The sequence below is a fragment of the Syngnathus floridae genome, chromosome 2 (assembly GCF_059516105.1).
Source record: "Syngnathus floridae isolate MCC-2025c chromosome 2, RoL_Sflo_1.0, whole genome shotgun sequence".
Lineage (NCBI taxonomy): Eukaryota > Metazoa > Chordata > Actinopteri > Syngnathiformes > Syngnathidae > Syngnathus > Syngnathus floridae.
In genome coordinates this window covers 25780513-25803709 of record NC_142414.1, presented here as the reverse complement: position 1 = coordinate 25803709, position 23197 = coordinate 25780513, and the positions used below count along the sequence as shown (strand labels likewise).

General features: G+C 42.2%; 2 protein-coding genes and 1 long non-coding RNA gene across 18 annotated transcripts in view; 1 reads left to right on the top strand and 2 right to left on the bottom strand.

The window, feature by feature from the left end:
* The window catches only part of LOC148402829 (membrane-associated guanylate kinase, WW and PDZ domain-containing protein 1-like), a 46135-nt gene extending 40095 nt beyond the window's left edge, over positions 1 to 6040 (top strand). For 13 of the 15 annotated variants that reach the window (XM_088359546.1, XM_088359470.1, XM_088359462.1 and 10 more), the window contains 6 exons: positions 1064 to 1267; positions 1369 to 1456; positions 1865 to 1919; positions 2000 to 2140; positions 2232 to 2370; positions 3302 to 6040. In XM_088359546.1, the coding sequence (XP_088215672.1) occupies positions 1064 to 1267; positions 1369 to 1456; positions 1865 to 1919; positions 2000 to 2140; positions 2232 to 2370; positions 3302 to 4365 (1691 nt within the window). In that variant the 3' untranslated portion in view covers positions 4366 to 6040. Of the gene's footprint in view, positions 1 to 1063; positions 1268 to 1368; positions 1457 to 1864; positions 1920 to 1999; positions 2141 to 2231; positions 2371 to 2684; positions 2777 to 3301 lie in introns of all 15 variants that reach the window. The other 2 variants (XM_088359588.1, XM_088359501.1) reach the window with 2 other exon arrangements.
* Positions 6041 to 8241: 2201 nt separating this feature from the next.
* LOC148402826 (uncharacterized) overlaps positions 8242 to 23197 on the bottom strand; it is a 45876-nt gene continuing 30920 nt past the window's right edge. The window contains exons 4-5 of one of the 2 annotated variants that reach the window (XR_015854440.1): positions 15915 to 16096; positions 8242 to 8660 (exon numbers count right to left, since the gene is read on the bottom strand). This is a non-coding gene — a long non-coding RNA (uncharacterized LOC148402826). Of the gene's footprint in view, positions 8661 to 15914; positions 16097 to 16121; positions 19895 to 23197 lie in introns of those variants that run through there. The other variant, XR_015854441.1, reaches the window with a different exon arrangement.
* LOC148402828 (rhodopsin) lies at positions 10040 to 11563 on the bottom strand. The gene has a single exon (XM_088362292.1). The coding sequence runs from the start codon at positions 11465 to 11467 to the stop codon at positions 10403 to 10405; it is 1065 nt and encodes a 354-aa protein (XP_088218418.1). The 5' UTR covers positions 11468 to 11563; the 3' UTR covers positions 10040 to 10402.

Genomic DNA, 23197 nt, shown 5'->3' with positions numbered 1-23197 from the left:
TCAAAGCTGCCATATTTGGGTCTCTGAGCTATTTTTATTTTATTTTCCCGGCTGCTTAATTCAGCAAAGAGGCGCTGCCTCCGTTGTGGTTTTTTGACCGGTGTTCGCTTAATACCAAGGTCACCGACCCTGCTATCATGAGCTTAGGGATTTAGAAATGAGCGGCGCTCATTCCGACAGGATCAGGCCGGCTGCGGCTTTATCGTAAACATCATCACGGCCGATTCCCGGACCTCACTTACGGCCGTCAACAACAAAAATTGCAACGATCAAAAGATGCTCAGCCCGGTGATGAGCTTATTCCTCCGACAAATTTGATTTGATTTACCTCCGTGTGCCCAAAGTCACGCCAAGGTCTTTGCCAGAAAGATGGCATCGAAGGTTCCCACGGGACGATGATGTTACTTAGCAAGGGGGGGGGGTTCGTCAACAAACCCGTCTTAATACCACCAAAGCCTTTGAGGCTTTTTGGTTTTGCCGTCTTCTCGCTCCGGTAGAGAGCGTGAGTGGAACGGACTTTCATGTGCTAGCGCTTGACACATTCCCGATAGAATTGCCAGTCGAGATATAAAAATAACGTTAAAAACGAATACATTTTACGAGGCGTCGTTCAGCGGGAACAACGAAGCGTAAATCATCGTCACCTTGTGACCCGGGTTTGGTGTTGTGTTTAGCAGATGTGGTGTTAAATCCTGAAATGTCCCGTGAGGTAGCTGGACGGAGTGACACGATACAAATGTCAAAAGAATGAAGGATGGAGGAATTGAATAACCCTGTGAGACCTTCCACTTGAGATGTTTTTGAGGAGCCTCACAAAATATTTATGGCCCTTGGTGGACGGCAATACATCTTGTGATGTCATTGATTCCTAAAGTGTGTCGTTGATTTGATTTACACGTCAGACGGATTGCTTGTGGAATCATTTGCATGTACGGGGATTTCATTAGCTTGAACTGATTGCGGGGAATCTAAGATAATTGATAGTCTTCCTGTCTCCCTTTGTCTCTTTTTTTCCTCCTTGATCAATATAATCAATCAACACATAAACAAACACATTGAAAAGCTGGAAATGCTTGCGTGGCCATGCCTCACAAAATAGGCCGCATCATCGAAGGCAGCCCGGCCGACCGCTGCGGTAAGCTGAAAGTGGGCGATCGGATATTGGCCGTCAACAGCTGCTCCATCACCAACAAGTCCCACTCGGACATCGTCAACCTGATCAAGGAAGCTGGAAACACCGTCTCGCTCAGGATCATCCCCGGTGATGGTAAGACTTTGTTTATCACGTCCAACTTTATTTTGCGATCCCCAAATGAGACATTGTTTCAAAAGTATCTGCAACTTGTTGTCTTTTTGATCCCCGCCCAGAGTCTTCCAATGCTTCTCTGCTAACCAATGCTGAGAAGATCGCTACTATCACCACCACACACACTCCTCAACAGTCCAAAGAATCTCGGTGGGTGCACATAGAGAATTGATATATTTATTTGATCTATTTTTGTTTATATTTTTACCTGTATTTTTTTATCTAAATACTAAACAATGTTTTATCTATATTTTATTTTTATTTGAACTATTTTTATTTGATCTATTTTTATTTTATCTATTTTTAATTTTATTTTTATTTATTTTTGTATATATTTTTATCTATATTTATCTGTTTTTCTAAATACTAAATGTTTTAGCTATATTTATTATTTTATCTATTTTTATTTGATCTATTTATATTTGATCTATTTTTGTTTACATATTTATCCATATTTATCTATTTTTTTCTAAATACTAAGCAATGTTTTATCTATTTTTATATTTTATATATATATATTTCTTGTAAATCGTAAACACTGTTGCCATGGTTTTGAAGGAATAATTCCAAGTCGAAAGGCGTTCCTCCTCCTCCACCTACACAAACATCACAGGTGAGGAATGCTTCACTTATCAACTTTGAAATTATTGCACAAAAGAAAATGTTTTGATCTTTTCTCTCCGTAACTCGCAGGACGAGTTCTACTCGGTGGACCTTGAACGCGACAGCAAAGGTTTTGGTTTTAGCCTGAGGGGAGGCCGAGAATACAACATGGACCTTTATGTGTTGAGACTAGCCGAAGACGGAGCTGCTGTCAGGAATGGCAAGATGCGGGTATGAAAAGTTAGCCGAGCGTTCTTTGGGTTTTTTTTCCTTCCATCCGCTCGTCATCATCGCTCACAAAGAGAAAATTGCTCTTTTCAAGGTGGGAGACGAAATCTTGGAGATTAACGGCGAGAGCACAAAGAACATGAAGCATTCACGTGCCATTGAACTGATCAAGAACGGAGGGCGCTGGGCACGGCTCGTTCTGAAACGCGGGGACGGATCTGTACCCGAGTACGGTAGGTTGACATTTTCCTCAGCTCTCAACTTTCTCAAATTGTGAACGATGGCCGACGTGGGCTGAGATCTGAGCTTTTATAGCTGTCCAAAAGTGGTCGTTTCTTCTAATGGATAGTTCCTGTCATTGTTTGTCCTATTCTCAGGTTGAATTTTTGCCTCAACTTTTCCTCTTCTTCTTGAAAGTGTTATACTATCTCCTAGTTTGAAATGTAAATCTGCTTCTTGTCTGTTTTTATTTGTTTTTCTCCTCTCCTCTCCTTTCTCTGACCTTTCTCTCTTGCCTGGGCTCTTCCTTCCCGCTCGCTCTCTCCAGCGATGATGGCTCCTCATCTCGCTGTGGGTACAATGAGGAATGACAAGATGGGAGAGCCCTGTTTCTACCTAATGGGCCAAAATCAAACCACGGTTTGTAGCCAGAAGTCAGTCATGATCCCCCCCTTCCTCCTTCCCATCATCTTTTTTGATTTCTTCCCACAACCTTTATCAGCTCATCCCGACCTGCATCCTTCTTTGTGTCAAGCTTCCTGTCATGTCGTGCCTGGAGTCCAACTTTCCACATTATGATGGAAAGGAGCAGGACTAACTCGCTCATCAGATGCCGCCGTCATAGCAACTTGGCTAATCTTTCGAACCCGCCTTCTTTTAGTTTGTCCGTTCCCCCGATGAGCGCTGTGTCATTGATAACCCCGCACTCGCCCGCTCTTGTATCTCACCTGCAGCCCCGGAGGCAAAATGTACTGAAGCCGTGTGTGGCTTCAGGGCAACCTCCGTGTCGAGAAGGTTCTCGTGTATCAGTGTGAGCCATACCCGCTACATGCAAATGAGCACTCGTATGCATGAGTCGCTTTAAATCCCCGCCCAGTGGTTCCGTCGTGTCACTACAGCCGTGTCCCTCTATTGAACCTTTTTTTTTTTGGTCCTCTCCTTCAGACGGCAGCAATGACGGGTACCCTCCCACACCCGGGGCACAAAACACTTCGGAAGTGAGAACGCCGCCGGCCAACGGCCGATATCACACCTCATTGGATTCCAGTTATCCACCAGACCTTCACACACCATCACGCCGGGAGGAGGCTGGGCGTGGGCGAGACAGGAACAGGGACAGGGCCGGGTGGGATCAGATGGACTACCAAGCCCGACAGTTTACCCCTCACCTTCACCACACCTGGAATAACAATCACAGCGCCACCCCCAGACAGCCGTCTCCAGATAACAGCAACGGTAGCAGTGGCAACAAGAAGATGCGAGGGCGCAAATTCAAAAAGTCCGAGTCTGAAAGCGGCATCTCCAAGCTCCTGAAGACGCTGAGGAAAGACAACTCGGGGAAGAAGGCTGCGGCCGCCGCGCAGAAACTCAGGGGCCGAGGGCTCTCAAACAGCAGCTCCACTTTGGACGGGAGGTTTCACGCGCAGCGCCGCGGCTCCCTCGACCGCTCGCCGACGCCGAGGCGCAGCTTCTCCCCCGACCGCAGGCGGGCCAAGTCGATGGATCGCAGGGCCGAGCGAGCGCGACGGGATCGTACGCCCGAGCGAGAGCGCGACGACGGCGGGTTCCTCACCCCCGAGCGCAAGTTCTTGGAGCGAAGGCTCCTCAAGGACTCGGAGGCCGCCTCCCCCGCGCGCTCCAACAACGGCGCCGAGTCCTCGTCCCTCCCCGGGGTCGGCGCTTACCATCGAGCCGCCAAGAACGGCAACCTGACGCGAGACGCTTCCTCCGAGCAACATCGGGCGAACGGGACGCCGGAGAGACGTTTTGGAACGGAGCGGGACTCTTCCCCCGACAGCAACTACGGGCAAGATGAGCGGAACTATGCGGCGATGGCGGCACCCAGACTCAAAGACTACTACAGCATGATGAAGAACAATGCTGCCCACAACAATGCTGCGTACAACAAGACAGGCCACAACAAGAACACTCTTTGCCAAAGCCCAAAGCAGCTCCCTGAGCCCAAGAGAAAGCTGTACAAAGAATGCCCCAAAGACCTCAGCATCTAGAGCGCAGCCGACCCCTCACACTGGAACCGGACTCACAAAGACCCCCTCTCCCCGATGGTCGACTTGACTCGTTGTGACCCTCATCCAGAGATTCCTAAAAACAGCAGGAGTACAATCCCATCAGCTTACACTGGTTGTTTTGTCATCGTTGCGTTGCTCATGAACACGTCGTCGTATATAATCCAAGTATTGTCTGTGCCTGCGTATGAAATTGGTGGTTTTGCTTTTTGTCTGCATTGCTGAGTCGAAATGTTTTGCCCCACGCACACGCTACATGACATGCTTCCAGTTGTGCTTTTTTTTTTCCCCCAACTTTTTTATTTTAACGAACAAATAATAGCACAAATCACCAATGGCTTACAAGAACTGTGAAAAAAATATGATAATGTTCAAAAGTGAAGAACTGGAGGATTTAAAGTAGAGTGCTGATTTCATAAATAATTTATTTCTTTGGTGTGTCTGATGGCTGTTTTTATTTAATTTGGCACATCTCTTGAGTGAGCGTGGTGAAATGGTAAAATTGTATTTTGGAAAAGCATGCTTGATACAATTTTTGTTCCCCAAACTAAGAAATCGGACAGCTTTCTAATTAGCGTGTTGCTATGAGCCAATTAAATTCATTCAAATCAAATAAGATAGAAACAATATCTTAGTTGCTAATGCTAATAATGCTAACTTGGCCAGCATGTGCTATAAAAATGTCCCCTACTTCACAGCAGCCATAGCATGTTGTTGAAATAAAATTGCAAGATCTAATCACAAAGCCCATTTCAGATGAGAATACATGAATTGCTTTTTGTGATTCCGAGCACAGGAGACGACCAAACTGCCATGCTGAGCCACAATTGTCACCGCACTGGAGTCTGACTGCTGTTTTTCAACGTGTTCACTGTTTTGTTTTGTTTGTCAACAAATTGCATCGGCTACTGAAGGCACACTTAATTAGGACACAAGACCGAAGCTCTCGAGAAGGTCGAGCTCTTGGTTTGACTTTTCCTTTCCCGGCTAAAGCATGGTTCTATTCTTCAGTACATGACCACTGTCGTCCACACAAAAAGAAGAAAAAAAAATCTATTTTTTTTATGTTCACCTTTTTGGGCCATCCTGTAAAGATTTTTCCTATGTGATGATGAGGAACCTGTGGAGGAATAAAAATGTTGCCTTTTACATGTACAAAAGAGAAATTTATGAAGAACGTGATCATGTGTTTTTAATCTCTGAATGGACCTGATGATTTATGGGAACTATGTTGATTTACTCTGGATCAGGTATGTAAAGACCTTTTCGAATGAGCGCTCAAGCTATTTGTTTGTTTGAATCTCTCGATGGTTAGCCTGCCTTTGTATTATAGAGCACTTGTATGCAGTCTGTGTTTCTTCAAACATTATTTCTTCTAATGTGCTCCAGACTGTGGATGTGTTGATAAGAGCAGTAAATGTATATGGGCCATTTTTTTTTTTTTTTTTTTTATTATAAAACTATGCATATATAAATATGACATTGTTCATAGCTTTATTTGATCCGTGTAGCTATACATAACATTAGTCTAAGTACAAGTAGATGTTGACTTATCCAGCTTCTTTCCTTGAGATGGATTACACTGTATATGTAGCTATCAAAAGAAGTCTGCGAATGCTATTTTTATTATCAAAATAAAGTTTTCCATACAAATTCATAGAGACTTCGTCCTACTCCTATTTTTTTTGCAAATCTGTATTCCAGACTAGATTGGTTTCTATAGTGGTTGCTATGGCAACACCTGAAGGTCATAACACTCCCAACTTGGCACTCTGCCAAACTCAGGAAACTTGAATCAGAATCACATTAACACCTGCTCGTTAGTTTTATAATATTCTAATTATTAAGCCGATTTAGATATTCATGGCCTCTGTCATTTTATCCTGAACGTCTTTGGCGAGTGTCACCTTTCTTTTAATCACATCAATCCTCGTCGTGATAAGTGCTGTTGAGTCATGTACTGTATTATGATTAACAATAAATAATCCCCCTCCCCTACCCCCACCAGCCAGAACAAATTCTCTAAGTCCAAGGTGACCAGTGACGTGCGGTGAGGTGCATTACTGGGGGGGGGGGGGGGGGGGCACTGAGCACCCCCCACACACACACTGATCTTTTTTTTTTTTTTTTTTATACATCAAATAATCAAAAATCATGGTCTAAGCTTCACGAAAAATGAAAAGTGCCCCACCCGCCCTCACCCCCACTTTCTGATTGGCTGTTTGATCTGTGATGTCATTCGGACACTCCATTAGGTACACCGCCATTTTCAGGTGTACCTAATAACAGGCCACTTGACACCTGTGACCTTTGACCATGATATTTCCCTAATAAAGTGGCCTGTTATTGGGTACACTTGAAAATGGCGGTGTACCTAAGGGAGTGTCCGTGTGATTTCCTCGTTAAGTGCAGGTGCGTGAAAACTTTTAGCTCTTTTTGAACGTGAAAGAAGCTAAAACTTTTCACGCAGGTGCGCTTAACGAGGGTCACTTGGAAAACATGTTGGAACGCGGCCCCGAGGACTAGAGCTTGACACCTGTGACCTTTGACCATATTTCCCTAATAAAGTGGCCTGTTATTAGGTACACTTGAAAATGGCGGTGTACCTAATGGAGTGTCCGTGTGAGTCCCTCGTTAAGTGCAGGTGCGTGAAAACTTTTAGCTCCTTTTGAACGTGAAAGAAGCTAAAAGTTTTCACGCACCTGCGCTTAACGAGGGTCACTCTGAAAACATGTTGGAGCGCGGCCCCGAGGACTAGAGCTTGACACCTGTGACCTTTGACCATGATATTTCCCTAATAAAGTGGCCTGTTATTAGGTACACTTGAAAATGGCGGTGTACCTAATGGAGTGTCCGTGTGATTCCCTCGTTAAGTGCAGGTGCGTGAAAACTTTTAGCTCCTTTTGAACGTGAAAGAAGCTAAAACTTTTCACGCACCTGCGCTTAACGAGGGTCACTTGGAAAACATGTTGGAACGTGGCCCCGAGGACTAGAGCTTGACACTTGTGACCTTTGACCATGATATTTCCCTAATAAAGTGGCCTGTTATTGGGTACTCTTGAAAATGGCGGTGTACCTAATGAAGTGTCTGTGTGATTCCCTCGTTAAGTGCAGGTGCGTGAAAACTTTTAGCTCCTTTTGAACATGAAAGAAGCTAAAACTTTTCACGCACCTGCGCTTAACGAGGGTCACTTGGAAAACATATTGGAACGTGGCCCTTCGAGGACTGGAGGTTGAGACCCCTGGTTTAAGTGAAAAGTGCCCCACCCGCCCTCACCCCCACTTGCTGATTGGCTGTTTGATCTGTGACGTCACACGGACACTCCATTAGGTACACCGCCATTTTCAGGTGTTCCTAATAACAGGCCATTTCATTAGGGAAAAATCATGGTCAAAGCTTAAATGAAAGTAAAAAGTGCCACACCCGCCCTCACCCCCACTTTCTGATTGGCTGTTTGATCTGTGACGTCATTCGGACACTCTATTAGGTGCACCGCCATCTTCAGGTTCGTTCGCGAAGATTCACGAGTGAGCGACAGACAGCGGTGATATTGATGTTTTAATTTTGTATTTGTTGGATTGTAGTTGATGGTGTTATTATACTGAATGTATTTGTGTTTGAATAAAAGGTTGAAAAATAAATCCGTTATGCCGACATTTGTTATTTTGGGGGACACCAACTCATATAACAACGTAAAACATACCTATTGTCATATAAAGCAGTTAACCAAATGTCTGCTTTTTATGTTTTAATTGGCGAATATAAAAACAAGGAATAAAACACCAGACAAGTTTTAACATAAATGTTTACTAAAATAATAATAACAACAACACAACAACAATAATAATAATAATAAAAGTAAATTTCAAACCAGCAATCTAATGTGAAATTGCAGTAGATATATTAGATAACAATATTTAGGCGTATATATGCATACACGTTATTTAAAAACTACTATAAAGTAGTAAAGATTACCCAAAGAGAAGCATACTCTCCCCGTTGTTGCATAACGGCGCATGCCTCCATGCAATTAAGTTAGCCGTTAGCTTGGAGAAAACGTGCATAAAAGAAGTGCTGTTTCGGTGAGTGGTTCTTTCTGTCCTTGGCAAATCGTAAATCTACATTCTGGCTTACATAGTTCACGCCAGGAGGGAGACGCAACACGTTCACTGACTGATCCGTTGATGCATGGGAAGGAAGGCAGTTGACCCATTGACTCGTTCGCGAACGGGAAAGTCACGATTCGTTCCCTCACTGATCCGTTCTCGCGATGAACCTGAAATGCAAATCACTGACTCATTCTCTCACAGAGCCGTTCGTTGGTGAACGGAAATACAATTCACAACTCATTCATGAATAAAAACTCTTGAAAATTTGAATGAACGGGAAGTTACGTCACTTTCTTCTTCGTTTTTTTTACGGCGAGGTGGCACCAGCTTGAATGCGCATTACCGATACTTACTGGTTGAAGTCATATGAACTAAAAAAAAAAACCCGAATCACTTTAGAAGTGATTCGCTCACTCTCGTTCACTGAAAAGGTTAGTTCTTTTGAACGAATCGTTCACTCACGAGCCAACACTATCCAGCACCTAATCGTGTCACAAAAAAAGGTTGGGGAACGCTGCTCTAGTGTGGCTTATTCATTATTTAATTTGAACTATTTTAATTAAAATCTCATATCAGCAGTCTTCACACATAAAAACACCCAATAAAGCACATGGAATGAAAAACTTGTTTTCGATCGTGCGTACCACTCCGTTTGCTCCGAAGTCCCGTTGTCCCAGTCAAACCTTTTAAACATTTCAAGAATTCTTATTCGCCATGTTTGAGCGTGCCAAACAAGGAATTTGACTTCGGTACATCACAGCCTCTGTTCAACATTTAGGTGACTAACACTCAGGACGTGTGGAAAAATGACAAATATTCCCAAACATTTTAACTCCGGAGTTGCTCTTCCTTTACTGATGACCTCCTGCTTCGACCGAAACTCCATCGTTTAAAATCGTTTGGATATGTAATCCTCCCTTCTGAAACGAAATGTAAAAACAAAACAAATGGACGACTGGTCCTCAGTTGTTCACTGTAAATTTGAACTGGAGATTTCTTATTCTACAGGTAGGCGCATGAAGCATCCCGGGATCACTAGCACCCTCTGTCGTAAGGGTGGAGAACTTTTTTCGTAGCCTCCGTTTTGTTCATCTAAAGAAACACGACGTTACAGACAGATGACAAAAAAAACTATTATATATACCATCTTAACTACGGAAATTAGTTAATATAGCAACCGTGTTTGAACACTTAACAGCGACATAAAGACAGAGACTGCATAGCCTGTCAACATAAGCAGCCGTGTGATTACGCAATCCTCAGAAGAGGCTAGACAGGAAGTTGGCTCCTCCGAGCGAATCGTCTTCGGTATTATAATAACTAAAAATTCAGCGATTTTGGTTCAAAATGATACAAAACTATTGAAATTAAAAGGGAAATGACTTTATAATAAAAACAATTTAATGTGTTTTACCTCTTTTCATGATGGCAGGGGAGGCGTAGACCGCACGTCCTTGAAGGTGACCCAGGGTGTGTCGAGACGCAACTCCAAATGCAACGTTTTAATTCTTACACAGTTAGCAGAAAGTGATTCAAGACATTCCGATTGTGGTATTCACATTTATTCCTTGCAACAAGAAACTACATCATCACTTGAGTCAGTAAAACATAAACATAACGAGTCATTTGCAAAGTGCGTTTTATTTTACGTTGCCTTTGATTACATGCCTCTACGTTCAAAGATAAGCCCTATCAATATAGGATCCGACATTTCCCTCGAGCTAAGGGAAACTCTCGTCGTGGAATATTCTGTACACACGGAAACAACGGATCTTCCCTGCAACTGTCTTTAGTTTGAACCAACTTGTTGGTGAAAATACAAAAAAAGAAGTTGAAGTAGACGGTAGCCTTCAGTCGTGTAGAACTCTTCTTGGACAGTAGACGGCGTCGATCGGGTTTGACGGCCCTTTTACGCAGGAGAGACGGAGCTGGAGGAAACGGACGAGGCCTCGGTTTTGGAGGTGGTCGTGGAGGCGCCCTCCTCCTCTTCGAAGGGGTTCTTCCCGCAGCACATGGTGGTGATCATGCAGTGGCGGAACTGCTTGTTCATGCAGATGTAGATCAACGGGTTGTAGATGGAGGAGCTCTTGGCAAAGAAGGCCGGGATGGTCATGAAAACCGGTCCGAACTCGGCGCCCTGATGCGTGAAGATCCACCAGGCCACGGTGGCGTAGGGCAACCAACACACCAGGAAGGCGATCACCATGAGCACGACCATACGGGTGACTTCCCTCTCGGCCCTCTGGGTGGTCTCGGACTCCTGCTGAGCGGCGGCCGCCTCTTTGACGGCGCAGAGCAGACGGCCGTAGCAGAAGAACACGATGACAAGCGGAGCCACAAAGTGGCAGACGAACATGTAGATCACGAAGGACTCGTTGTTGAAGCCCTCGGCCCGAGTGTAATAGTCGACCCCGCAGGAGCACTGCATGCCCTCCGGGATGTACCGTGACCAGCCGACGAGTGGAGGCACGGCGCAAGCCGAGGCCATTATCCAGGTGAAGGCCAAGCCCATGATGGCGTGGTTCTCCCCGAAACGGAAGTTGCTGATGGGCTTGCAGACCACCACCCACCTCTCGATAGCCAGAACCACCAGGGACCAGAGGGCGATTTCACCGCCCAGGGTGGCGAAGAATCCTTCCACGTTGCAGCCCAGACGTCCGAGCACAAAGTAGCCGTGCATGGACGTGTACATGGTGGTGGTGAATCCTCCGAAGACCATGAAGAGGTTGGCCACGGCCAGATTGAGCAGGATGTAATTCAGAGGGGTCCGCAGCTTCTTGTGTTCGATGGTGACGTAGAGGGTGAGGAAGTTGATGGGGAAGCCCAGCAGGATGAGCAGGAACATGTAAGCGCCCAGACCCGCGTAGGCCGCCGGGTTGACAAGGTAGTACTGAGGGTATTCATAAGGACTCCGGACCACGCCGGTGGTGTTCAGCATGGGGATGTAGAAATAAGGTCCCTCGGTGCCGTTCATGCTTGCGGTTGGCGCTTAGCGTCGGCCCTCGTGCGTGCGGCGTTTCTTTTAGATCTTCGGAAAGGGACCTGGCTACGATTGGACCACGGTGGCGAGGCGCTGCCTTTTAAAAGGCGCACCTTGGATTACGGCTTTCCAAATCCGTCAGCACAAAGTGATTTAGGCCACGTTTAATATCTAATCCAGCCGTGACTGCAAACAGAACTGACCACTCATCAACATATTAAGGTCTTTGCACTCGTGCGTTCCTGATGAGGAGCACCAATCGTTTATCTTGTCAGATGAAATGCTTTTTGGGCTTGAATGTGTTTTACTGGTTGCTCCAAAGTTCAAGTATCTGCTTTCACTTTCACATGAACTAATCAAGGTCCAATTAAATTGAGCCCGTTTAACCAGAAACTGAGAAATAAATACGCTGGAACCTCAGTTTTCATGATTAATCAATTTTAGCAAATCTGAAATTGAATCCTACAACAGTCAAAGAAATATCTCACATTAATCTAAATTCAATTTATCGACTCCGGTCTGGAATACTGACGCCTAGAAAATACACTTTAGAGAAAAATAACTACACATTTAAACACAGACAGCAGTTGGAAATCAAATTAAATGACCAATAAAATGTTTATAGAGCATTTCACACACACTTTTACCTTTATTGAAAATGCTTAAAGGCATATGAAAGAAGTGGGGTGCTACAAAAACCAAAAGTGACAATAAAGGAGTGTTTGATACCCGAGACCGCGTCATATTATTGAATCGGAACGTAATAAAAATAAAAATGAAGTGTTTTACAAGGATGCCTCTGACGCTACGTATATCGCCAGCGTATTTAGCTAACCTGTGTGACCTGGATTCTCACACGGAATACTCTTCCCGTGGTTGTGAATCGAATCACGAACGGAGCAGCGATTCAAACGGCTCTATAAATATCTCCTTTTATGTTTCAGTGTGGATGGTATGTAGAGCACGGGCCGTGAATGCTGAGTGCTGAAGTGCTCGTCTTAGCTGCTGAAGAGCTCAGCACTTTCCTAATGGGTGTTGTATTAAAGAGATTTGGGGCTTATGGATGTGTTACTCTCACAGGCCTGTCAAGGGTTTAACGTTGGACGGGGGGTCATTCTCGCTCAGTACCCTGTTGCTATTTTCGGCCTCATTACACCGTTTTTTTTTTATTGCCTCTATGGTTTGTGTCATGGTTTTTGTCAAGGTCAAGGCCAGATGCCAGCATCAGGAGGAGGGGAGGTAGTCTGACTTGTGGAAGGCTTCTAGTTAGTGCAGCTTGCACATCAGGGATGGGATATAGAAGATGAACTCCTCCTAATACATGAGAAAATGTATTTGGTGACAGTAAGTGGTGTTAATTTAGTTAAAAACAAGGTACAAATATTTTCATCAACGCACATATTTCACCTGAAAAGATGAGAATAAAACCTCCAACACCTCCCCTAGTTGGAAACAAAAATTTGAAGCCCTAACCCTAGTTTGAAACCCAAACCCAAGTTGGAACTCTGAGTTTGAAACCCTAGTTTGAAACCCTAACCCTAGTTGTAAACCCTAGTTGGAAACCCTAACCCTAGTTGGAAACTGTAGTTGGAAACCCTAACCCAAGTTGGAAACCCTAACCCAAGTTTGAAACCCTAACCCTAGTTTTAAACCCTAGTTTGAAACCCTAACCCTGGTTTAAAACCCTAGTTTAAACCCTAACACTAGTTTGAAACCCTAACACTAGTTTGAAACCCTAGTTTAAAAACCCCAACCCTTGTTTTAAACACTAACCCTAGTGGGATATGTTACTTTAAACCCCCTAACCCGAGTTTTAAACCCTACTTTGAATTCTTAACCCTAATTGAGACCCTACTTTGAAACCCTAACACTAACTCTAGTTTGAACCACTCAAGCTGCTCAACTGCTGTTGGGTCTACATTTTGCAGCGGTGAATCGATTTTGTTTTTCACACAGACATCCCACATTCTGGATCGATCAAATGTCACTCACTTTCTCTCATTTACACTTGAAACCTTGAATCCAGCATGCATGGTCTGTGAAAGGAAGCAGGTCCTCACACAGAACCCTCTCAAGCACTCGAGGAAGGCCCAGGTGAAGAGGTTCACACTTCACAATAATCAGTATTTTTAGTCATTATGAAATCTAAAGGACTTGAAATAAAATCCTGCCTTTGCTGACCTCTAGTGGTCTTTCTCAGTATCCGGTACAGTAGTTGGGTTGTTCCAGAACGGAGGAAAATGTAGTGCAGATCTATACCGCTGCATTTTAAAATGAGTATTTTTTCTAATTATTCTTTCTAGAATGTTAAAACTAATGAAGTTTGTCGGGGTTAGGGTTAGGGGTTAGGGTTAGGGTTATCAATGGGGCGAATTAGTTTTTCCCACCATTTTTTTTTTTTTTATATTGGGTGCAAGCAACCAAAGTCCAGGAGCATTTTTTTTTTTTTGCATCCAAAGATGAGTGAAGTTTGTAGAGGACAAACGAGTGGGAAGAGTGTGATGCTCTCTCTCACTGAGGACCGGTAGAGAGGAGGGAAGGCTGCAAGTAGGACATGGCACATTCCACACCATCAGCCCCCACAGTACACTTGGCGCACTCCATCTTATACATCATCGGAACAAAAATAACAGCAGCTGGTGTCGGGGTTGTCAATGCCTTCTATTTGGTTAGGTAGCACTGGTCATCCAGTTCTCATGATGCGTTGGCAGTGAATGAACACAATCTAATTTTTTAAAAAAATAAATAAAAATGATTCCACCTGCGCAGTTTCATGTAAAATGGTGGATGTTGAAAGTCTTTGCTGCATCGTGTGCCGCCTGCCTGAGGCGTCTATGCCAGCAGTGGGAGCTGTTTACTGGGATAAAAAAAAAAAAAAAAAAAAAAAAGCTCATGCTGCATCAGTATTGATTCGACAGGTTTCTGATGATTAAATAATGAAGACAGCGGCTTTTTACGAGAAGCTAACCCTAACCCTAACCCTAACCCAAAGCAACACTTTGCCGCGTCTCATTTTATTTTTTCATTGTGTCAAGTCTGAAAAGCTTCTTAAGGCCATTATTTCCCACAAAAAAAAAATGACACCCTGGTTGAGTCACTCGCCAGAGTGCAGAGAAGACGGGGTCAAAGGTGAACTTGAAGCCTCGTAGATAACGCTGATCATCAGCACATTTCAGAGAAAGCTACGTGACGCCGCTTTTTTAAAACGCTGACACCAAATAAATCTTTACTTTTTTCTCGCACATCAACTTTTTGACATGTTTTTAATTTTTAAGTGTTACCTATAAAAGCCGTCATATTCGGGAATCCAACTCACAGTGTACATCAGCGACTCCCGACGATTGCGCAATACGCATTTTACGATGCGTAGGCTATGACGTCACGGTGATTTTTTCAGGAAAAAAAATTCGACCTCCTGCTGAATATAATTCATAAATATTTATAAATATGACTAAATATACATATATAAATATCATATACTCTTGCTGAATATAATTCATAAATATTCATAAATATGGCGAAATATACAGTATTGCTGCATTGCAGACTATATAACAACAATAGCTCATATTTATATCGCACCTAACGTAAATCTTACCTTTCTAACCATATTTAATCTACACTATCCACCTATTTATTCAAAATATTTAAATAAAAATATTTATCAAATTCCATGTTGCCATCCACACATTCTACTGATACTTTTAACTTTTCTACTATTTTCTTAAATTTGCAGTCCCCCCCGTTAATATCATTTTATTTATTTTAATTTTTAATTTTAATTAATTTAATTTATCATTCATTTCAATTTATTTTTAATTTAAGTGGAATCACTGCACCCAGATTGCTTTCTTTTGTCTTCACCATTCAATCCATTGATCTGTCTTAATCTTGTCTTTTCCTTTCTCACCATTCTGGTCTTTTATGTTTAAACTCACTGACACTGAGCACGTGCAAACGCGCACACAACGCACACACGACGCACACAACGCACACAGAACAATTTGTGCTTGTTTTTCAGACTGCTCGAGCCTATTGTGTACCCGAATTGCAAAAAAAATTAGCAGTCTACGACATGATTCAACATCTTTCTCGTTGCTACAGTGATAAATCCACTGTGCATGTGTAGATGGCTGAACTCCCCGTCAAGTGTGGCGAGTCATGTCCTCGGTTTAAGACACACACACACACGCACACACCTCCCACACACTCATCTGCACATGATCACACAACAAGCGCTTCGGATTCGCACATAATCATCAGCCACTTTTCAGAACTGCTTTTATCAAAGCGCATCATTCATATGTTAAAGAGCCACCCAACTCGCGGGACTTCAAACAAGAGCGGAGCCCAACAAACACCTTCGTTAGACGTGACCCCATTTTGCTGTCTTTTGTTCTTATTTTTATTTTGGAGCAGCCTGTTGACAGAAACATCTCACCTGAGATACGAAGCTGAAGTCTGGGTAGATGTGAGCACCACGGAGAATCTTGCATCACGCTGACCTTGAAGGACAAGCCAGACTCAGCTGGATGGGCGTCTCTAACCGGAGGCTCATTCTGATCCCTAATCATCTCCAAAACAGACAGACACACACAGCAGCCAAGGTTGACGGAAATATATCTGAAACAAACAGAAAAATATTTTTGATCCCCAACTTGGACGGTATAGTTTGCTTGGATTTGTTTGTATTTACTTGAGACATTTGTGAAGGTCGCCGACAAAACCATCTGAACGAATGGCAGTCTTCCAAATTGGATCACAACAGTGTCGAATTTGCAAATTATTCCTGATACAGTGTGCTTTAAAGGGGTTACGTCATTTTGTAGGGGTGTCCAAATATCTAGGGAGAAGAAATGTAGGGCACTCAAAATGACCCGCAATGCACTTGGAAAAGTAGTGGCTATCAATGCTCACTCAAAACTTGAATATTTAGCACAATGTAAGAGCTAATAAAAAAAAAAAAATAGTAAAAGCTCAAAAAAGTCAATTTAGCATGATACAGCTACCAAAGTCATATACTTTATATCATAAATATATTCCATCACCAACCCCTGAAGTCAAAATGAGCTACGCCGCAATGAATGCTAACAAGATATGCTAACAAAAGACAACAGAGGAGAACGTGCGAGGCCTCGATTTATTTTTCGGATGCTGGCCACAGCTATGGGCGCAGATGTCACTCAAGAGTGACGAGGAAATCAGCAAAGTGTCGAATTTGGAGTTTTTTTTTTTACAGCAATACTGAGTGAAGGCAAAGCGAAACGCTAAGCTAACATTAGCATGTGGAATAGTTTTTTTGTATCTCGTCTTTTCAAATTATGAGTTATACAAAACAATGCTGCAAATATGAATGCTTCTCTGGTGAGTATAATTTCATTGATTGATTGATTTATTCATTTTCACCAGTTGAATAACATCGATAGCAAGCTGGAAGGTCTGAAGAATTGAAAAAGTGGGCTACATATTACTTTGTAGTAGAAGCTGCAGATATTAAAGGTCGAATTGAAATTGGTGGTGGCGCGGATATGGGGGGATGTTTTATGAATAATAGTTTGGCCTTCTGTGTTTCATTATAAATCACATTAATATTCATTGTGTGTGTCCAGGATGACAACAACAATAATCTTCTACGGTCTACGCTATCTTCTTAATGCGCATCACAATTCCGATTCACGTATGTTGTGACGAAGACAAACTTTTAGCTTTCCAGTTCATTACGCATTTGCATGAATCATGTTGTGGCACGAGTGGCGGGAATTTGGGCCAAGATGCAAACCGGGATTGAGTTTCTAACATGCCGGAAAATTAACACAATTTCCAATTAAGCTTTCATTTCCTTAATGAGACTCAGGTATGATGAGCAAGGGAGATCAGCAGATGATGGATGAGGCTCGTGACCGGTGAGAACAGGCTCGCATGGCTCACTGCTCCATCTGCTCACCAACCTGATTCTACTCTTTGTGGAGCAGACGGCTTTTTTTTTTTCTTATCCACATACAGAAAGTAATTGACTCCATTCTCAAGACTTTGTGGGATTAAAAAAAAAAAAAAAGGTCCACTGCACTACAGTAAGGTCATAAAGTTTTATCATCTGATTTTTTTTCAATAATTCATACAGCTTCACATTGGATTTGAAATAAAACTCACCAGTTATGAAATATTACTGATAAAAGGTCGATTAAAAACTACACATACGATGGGGTGTACACAAAACAGAACACATAAAAACAATTTAGAATAATTATATAATTATATAACTATAATAATTAAATATATATATAATTAAATTCATATTATTGATATATTAATTAAATATATATAATTATATAAAAATAATTATATAATAATAATAATTAAAAAACACATTCAATGGGATGTACACAAAACAATTTAGAAAAACGGAAATATTTTAAGAAAAAAATATACAACCATGATTATAATTACTTGCATGAAAACCCATTGAACCACTAACAATTGAAGTGTGGTCTACTCGGCTCTGCATTTTGATTTGGAAATTAATTACTCATTGACTGGCATTTCTTTGCTCGTGCATTATGCATATGCAATCTCACAGTGCCCGCTGAGCCCTGTTGCGTCCATTTCCTATTGCTGATGAAAGGCGCCTTGTTTCACCCCAAACGCAAACAGGCGGCGCTATTTGTGCCTGGGAACACTCGCCTGAAAATGTTTTTCAATTATTCATTTACGGCAGTTAGACGCATCTAAATTTTGAAAGCATCCCAAGTATCAAGGGGAAAAAAATAAAAACAGCTTGTCAAACAGCAGCTCTATTTACTGGAATGTAATTGTGTTAACCCAGATGATGCTAACGTAAAATCTGCATTGATATAATTTCTCTGTAGCACACGTTTGTGCTACTTTGGCTTTTTCCTTCTCGCCCCATTTAATGAGTAGCCCAGATAAGCTCATTTCTCTGTAATTATGTGGCCAAAAATATGATGGGCCTCTCGACAGTCTCTGCAAAGATGGGGACAGGCCAGAATTAGCCAGTTGCTAAAATAAACATCATCTTGCACAAATGATGTCGAACGGCGAGGTGGGGGCTTCGACAAGATTTCATTCGGTGCTCTGCTCAGGTGGTCGTGATGACAAAATTTGTACCAAATGACTTTATGATTTTATTTTTAGCCGTTGCTATGAAAAGCTTTTTTTTTTTTTTTTAATGAAAGTAAAAATGTAGACGGAAAAGAGCTATGGAAATTGGCTCTATGAAGATAACGATGTGATTTAATTGTGATGGATTACTTTTATATGCTTCTCCGTTGAAACCGAAATTTACAAATGTATGTTTTCCATCCTTACAATGAAGAATGTCTGACAAATATTTTTGTCTTCTCCTTCACAGCAGAATTGAGGTGTGAAGTCTCAAGGGCAGAAACGCCTTCACGTGTAGAATTTATTTACATTTCAGCCGTAGCCTCAGGTTAGCCGCTACAGCGCAGCACTTTGATGTCAACAAACCAAACAATTTTTATTTTTTGGTCGTCTTTTATTGCCCTTGTTTGAAATTCTGCAGCTTCTAAGGTCGACTTTTCGAAAGACTTGAGTCACACAAACTCAAACGCAAGGCTGACATGTATTCACATTAAGGCTGTGTGTTTTCTTTGAACAATTCCACGAAAAATAAAAATGGCATCAGACGAAAAGGGACGGACGGGAGAGCGGGCTGCACAAGGTTTCTATTTAACGTGGTCATTCCATGTCTGATCCAATTCCTTCTCCCCAAAGTGTTTTCATTCAATTTATAAATAATACATAGTCATCTTTGCAACGCTAAGTTTGGAATCAATCCACAGCGGTGTTGAAAAACAAGTGACCATGATGATTAACAATTACCTATACCTGTGAGTTGTTGTACGCTCGCTACATAATCATCTTTTTTGGTCGATATTTCTGTCCTGCATTTAAGAGCAGTCGTTGAAAAAGAATAAATTCTGTTTTCAGCACCTCACGAGTTCACGTCGGTAGACATTAACAGATAAAAACCCGCACGGAAACGGACAGGTAATTAGAAAAGGGACACTGGGACATCGTCACCCCATCGCCCCACTCGATTGAGTTGTAAACATTCACACTTGTGAGGCACAAAATAGCACGAGCTGGAAACGGATATATTTTGCTTCCATGCAAAAGGTCATATATATAAAAAAACAAGTGTGACCCAGAAAAGCTCACACTCCAACAGCAAAATGTGTTTTGGCCCAGAGGAAATAAACGCTGTACATCTTTTGTTGTTATCGGGTATGTTTGCTGAGAACGAGATGGCAGCTCTTTCACACTTTTGGCCAGTGGTGTGAATTGTACCTGCTTTTAGCTCGACCCACCAGGAGTTGCTTTTGATTACAAGCCAATAAAATCTTTGCACTTGACTTTCATCCATCCACGTTTGTCTTGGTCCTTGAGAATAGCGAAAAAGAAAAAAAAAAAGAAGGAATGAATGTGTACCTAGGAGAGTTCAGGCAGGAAATTACAACTGTTGAGTTACAAAAAGACAAGTGTAAAAAAAAAAGGATAGAAATCCAAAGTAGCCAAAAAAAAAGGAGATTCACCGAGTGAAAGAAAACCAGGATCTAAAAACTGACGAGACAACGAGGCACACCCAAAGACACGAGTGCCCGGAGAAATCCGATGGGTTGACGCAAAGGGAGCAGACGAGATCAGGTGGCTAGAAACAATAAAAAAGACTATCAACACAGATGCTTTGTGTATTTTTTTTTTTTTTTTTACCATGCGTAGGGCATTTAAGGCCTCTCACTCACACTTAGCGAAGAGCTAAGTGCTTGCTACATTGTGGAAGTGGTCACCAGGTGATATCAAAGGTCACCTAGCGCCACGCAGGCTCTAATCAAGGCTACACATCATTGTCACCCTCATTATCGTCCTCCTCCATTGACCTCGTCTCGCGTCGCTCCAACCTCACAATGGCTCATTAGTCTCGTGGACTCACAGCACCGAGATGAATCATGGCCTTAGCTGACGCTAGACGGATGTAGGTGATCCTAGGACGTTCATCTTGTCTTCTTTTAAAAATGCTTTTTAAGTGGTTCAGACCATTGGTTTTTTTTTTTTATTTCAGAAAATCTCTTACCTTGCTGACAGTTTCTGATATTTCAGTCGCTTTCTTGTTTATCTAAAGACCAAGGCGACCTTCAAAATAAAGTTGTCTGACTCAAAACAAGTCTGCGCTCCACCCCCACTGCCGTCGTTGAAGGATGGTGTCATAAGTGAGTGGGAAGCTCGCCCCCTCCTCCCTGTTGTTGATGCCTCTTAATCTCGACATTCATCGACGTTCTTTATTGTCCCCATTTGTGGTGCAGCAAGCGAGAGACAGACAAACGATCAACCATGGCAATAAGTAGCTGAAATTCGTGAGGAAAATAGTTCCAATCAATTATTTTTTAAAAAAAAAAAGGTTACCACAGTATCTGCACTGTGCCTAAAAATGCAAAAAGGGGTTAAAAAGTTGCTTTGGATCATGAGGGCTTTCTATCTGATGACCTCCAAGATGGACCTAACAAGGCCCAATTGATCTCGATGGACCTTGTGACCTCCGTAACCACACAAAGGGACATCTGGAGGTTTGCGATTGACAGATTTGTCGTTCTCTGACACAAAACAATACAAAAAAAAAAAAAAAAACTCACAAGGCGAAAATAGTGGGGTGTGAAATATACAGCCCGTGGGCCCAATCATATTCACTCCTATTTTTCTATCAACATATTTGTTGTTGCTAGTTTTATCCACTAGAGGGCACAATGCTGACCATTTACATGACATTCTGAATATTGGCCACAGTTTAGGATTTCAATGCAGTTGTTAAGGCTGCAAAAAATGCCAAGTTTCAGGAGCAAATTAAGCTCGTATAAAACACTGTGCCGCCTTTGCACTTTAGTTTAGTGAGAAGAAACTCATCCTGTCGATTTTTTTTTCCTGTTGTTTTTATTTCCCCCCCCTCCTACTTTCCAAGTCTTGCCTTTCTATTCTTTGCTGCACTCATGAATCACGGCTGACCTCATAGTGAGAACTGATGAACTACTCAAACACAAACAAACGGGTGAAATGGTTCTCTGATGGCGAACAGATAAGCTGGCCAGGTTACTGTGATTGATCCTTTGCAGCCTTGCAAAGCCCGCCGGTGAAAATGGGATTCTGAAGGTGAGGCTCCAGGCACAAATACACAACTCCATTCTGGAATTTCAAACAACAGTACTTGGAAACTACTAACACATTTTTCCTGCTCCATAACATTATTTATACGACTATAGACTCATTTTGTTGTTGTTGTCCTTTTCCAATTTATTTATTTAATTGTTTTAGAAAATTATTTCCTATATACTGTATTTTCCGCACTATAAGGCACACCTAAAAACCTCCAATTTTCTCAAAAGCCGACAGTGCGCCTTATAATCAGGTGCGCCTTATATATGGACCAATATTGAGCCACGACAGCAGGCGTGTCCAAAGTCTGGCCCGCGGGCCAAATGTATATATCTTATACATGGACAAAGTTTTAAAATGGGCCATTCATTGAAGGTGCGCCTTACAATCCGGTGCGCCTTATATGTGAACAAAGTTTTAAAATGGGCCATTCATTGAAGGTGCGCCTTATAATCCGGTGCGCCTTATAGTGCGGAAAATACGGTAATTTAATTGACTTCGATATCGCAGTGTAATCCACAGCATTTTTAAAAAGAAATTTTTATGGTGAAGTTGGTGAAAAGGAAATGACTAAAATGCTAATGCTATCTATCTATCTATCTATCTATCTATCTATCTATCTATCTATCTATCTATCTATCTATCTATCTATCTATCTATCTATCTATCTACCTATCTTTTTTAACATTTTTGAGGTTACCTGTAACGGATACTCTCCATCTGATTGCCTCTGTAGTGAAATGACAGCCCCATCGTCCTCATAATTGCTACTCTACCGAAGCAAAGGGCCGTCATTTGAGCTTAATAACATTTTTGTAGCTGTCAGGAATGATCAGTCCTTTCTAATTGCTTTGCATGACAACGCCGCACTTGCTTAGCGGGTGCTCTTTCTTTGTGAAGTCATGTGAGAGTGTGTGGGTTTGTACTATGATTGGGCTAAGAGGTAGAAAATGGATTGATAGCGGACTGGATTTGGATTCCTAAACAAGAAACAATCTGAGCTCGGTTCTTTCCTGCCTTGCATCTGTAGTTTTATGAGGCCGAGCTGAGCTAAGCCCCTTGTGAGCTAAGCCCCCTGTTTCTGTTTGAACTTCCAAAGACCTGTACGGAAGTGTCTTTTGCTGACTTTAGTACTTAATGGAGCCGGAAGGCTCCATGCATGTTATTTCCACATGTAATGATGTGTGTGAGTAAGGGAACACTGTCAAGTCTTGGCAAGCTAAGAGAAAAGCACCTTACAAAGTCATTACAATAATTTGCTATATCAGCAAGAGCAGCAGAACATTCCAGAAAAAAATTGGATTTCATGGAAGCTACAAATGAAATCGCCAAAATTGATTCCCTGCGCCACTACTTAAACCTGCTTTCAGTGAGTCTAAAATCTAGCCTACCGTATTTTTCGGACTAAAAGTCGCTCCGGAATATATGTCGCATTAGCTATAAAATGCACAATAAAGTGAAAAAAAAACATATATAAGTCGCTCCGGAGTATAAGTTGCATTGTAGGGGAAATTTATTCGACAAAATCCAACACCAAGAACA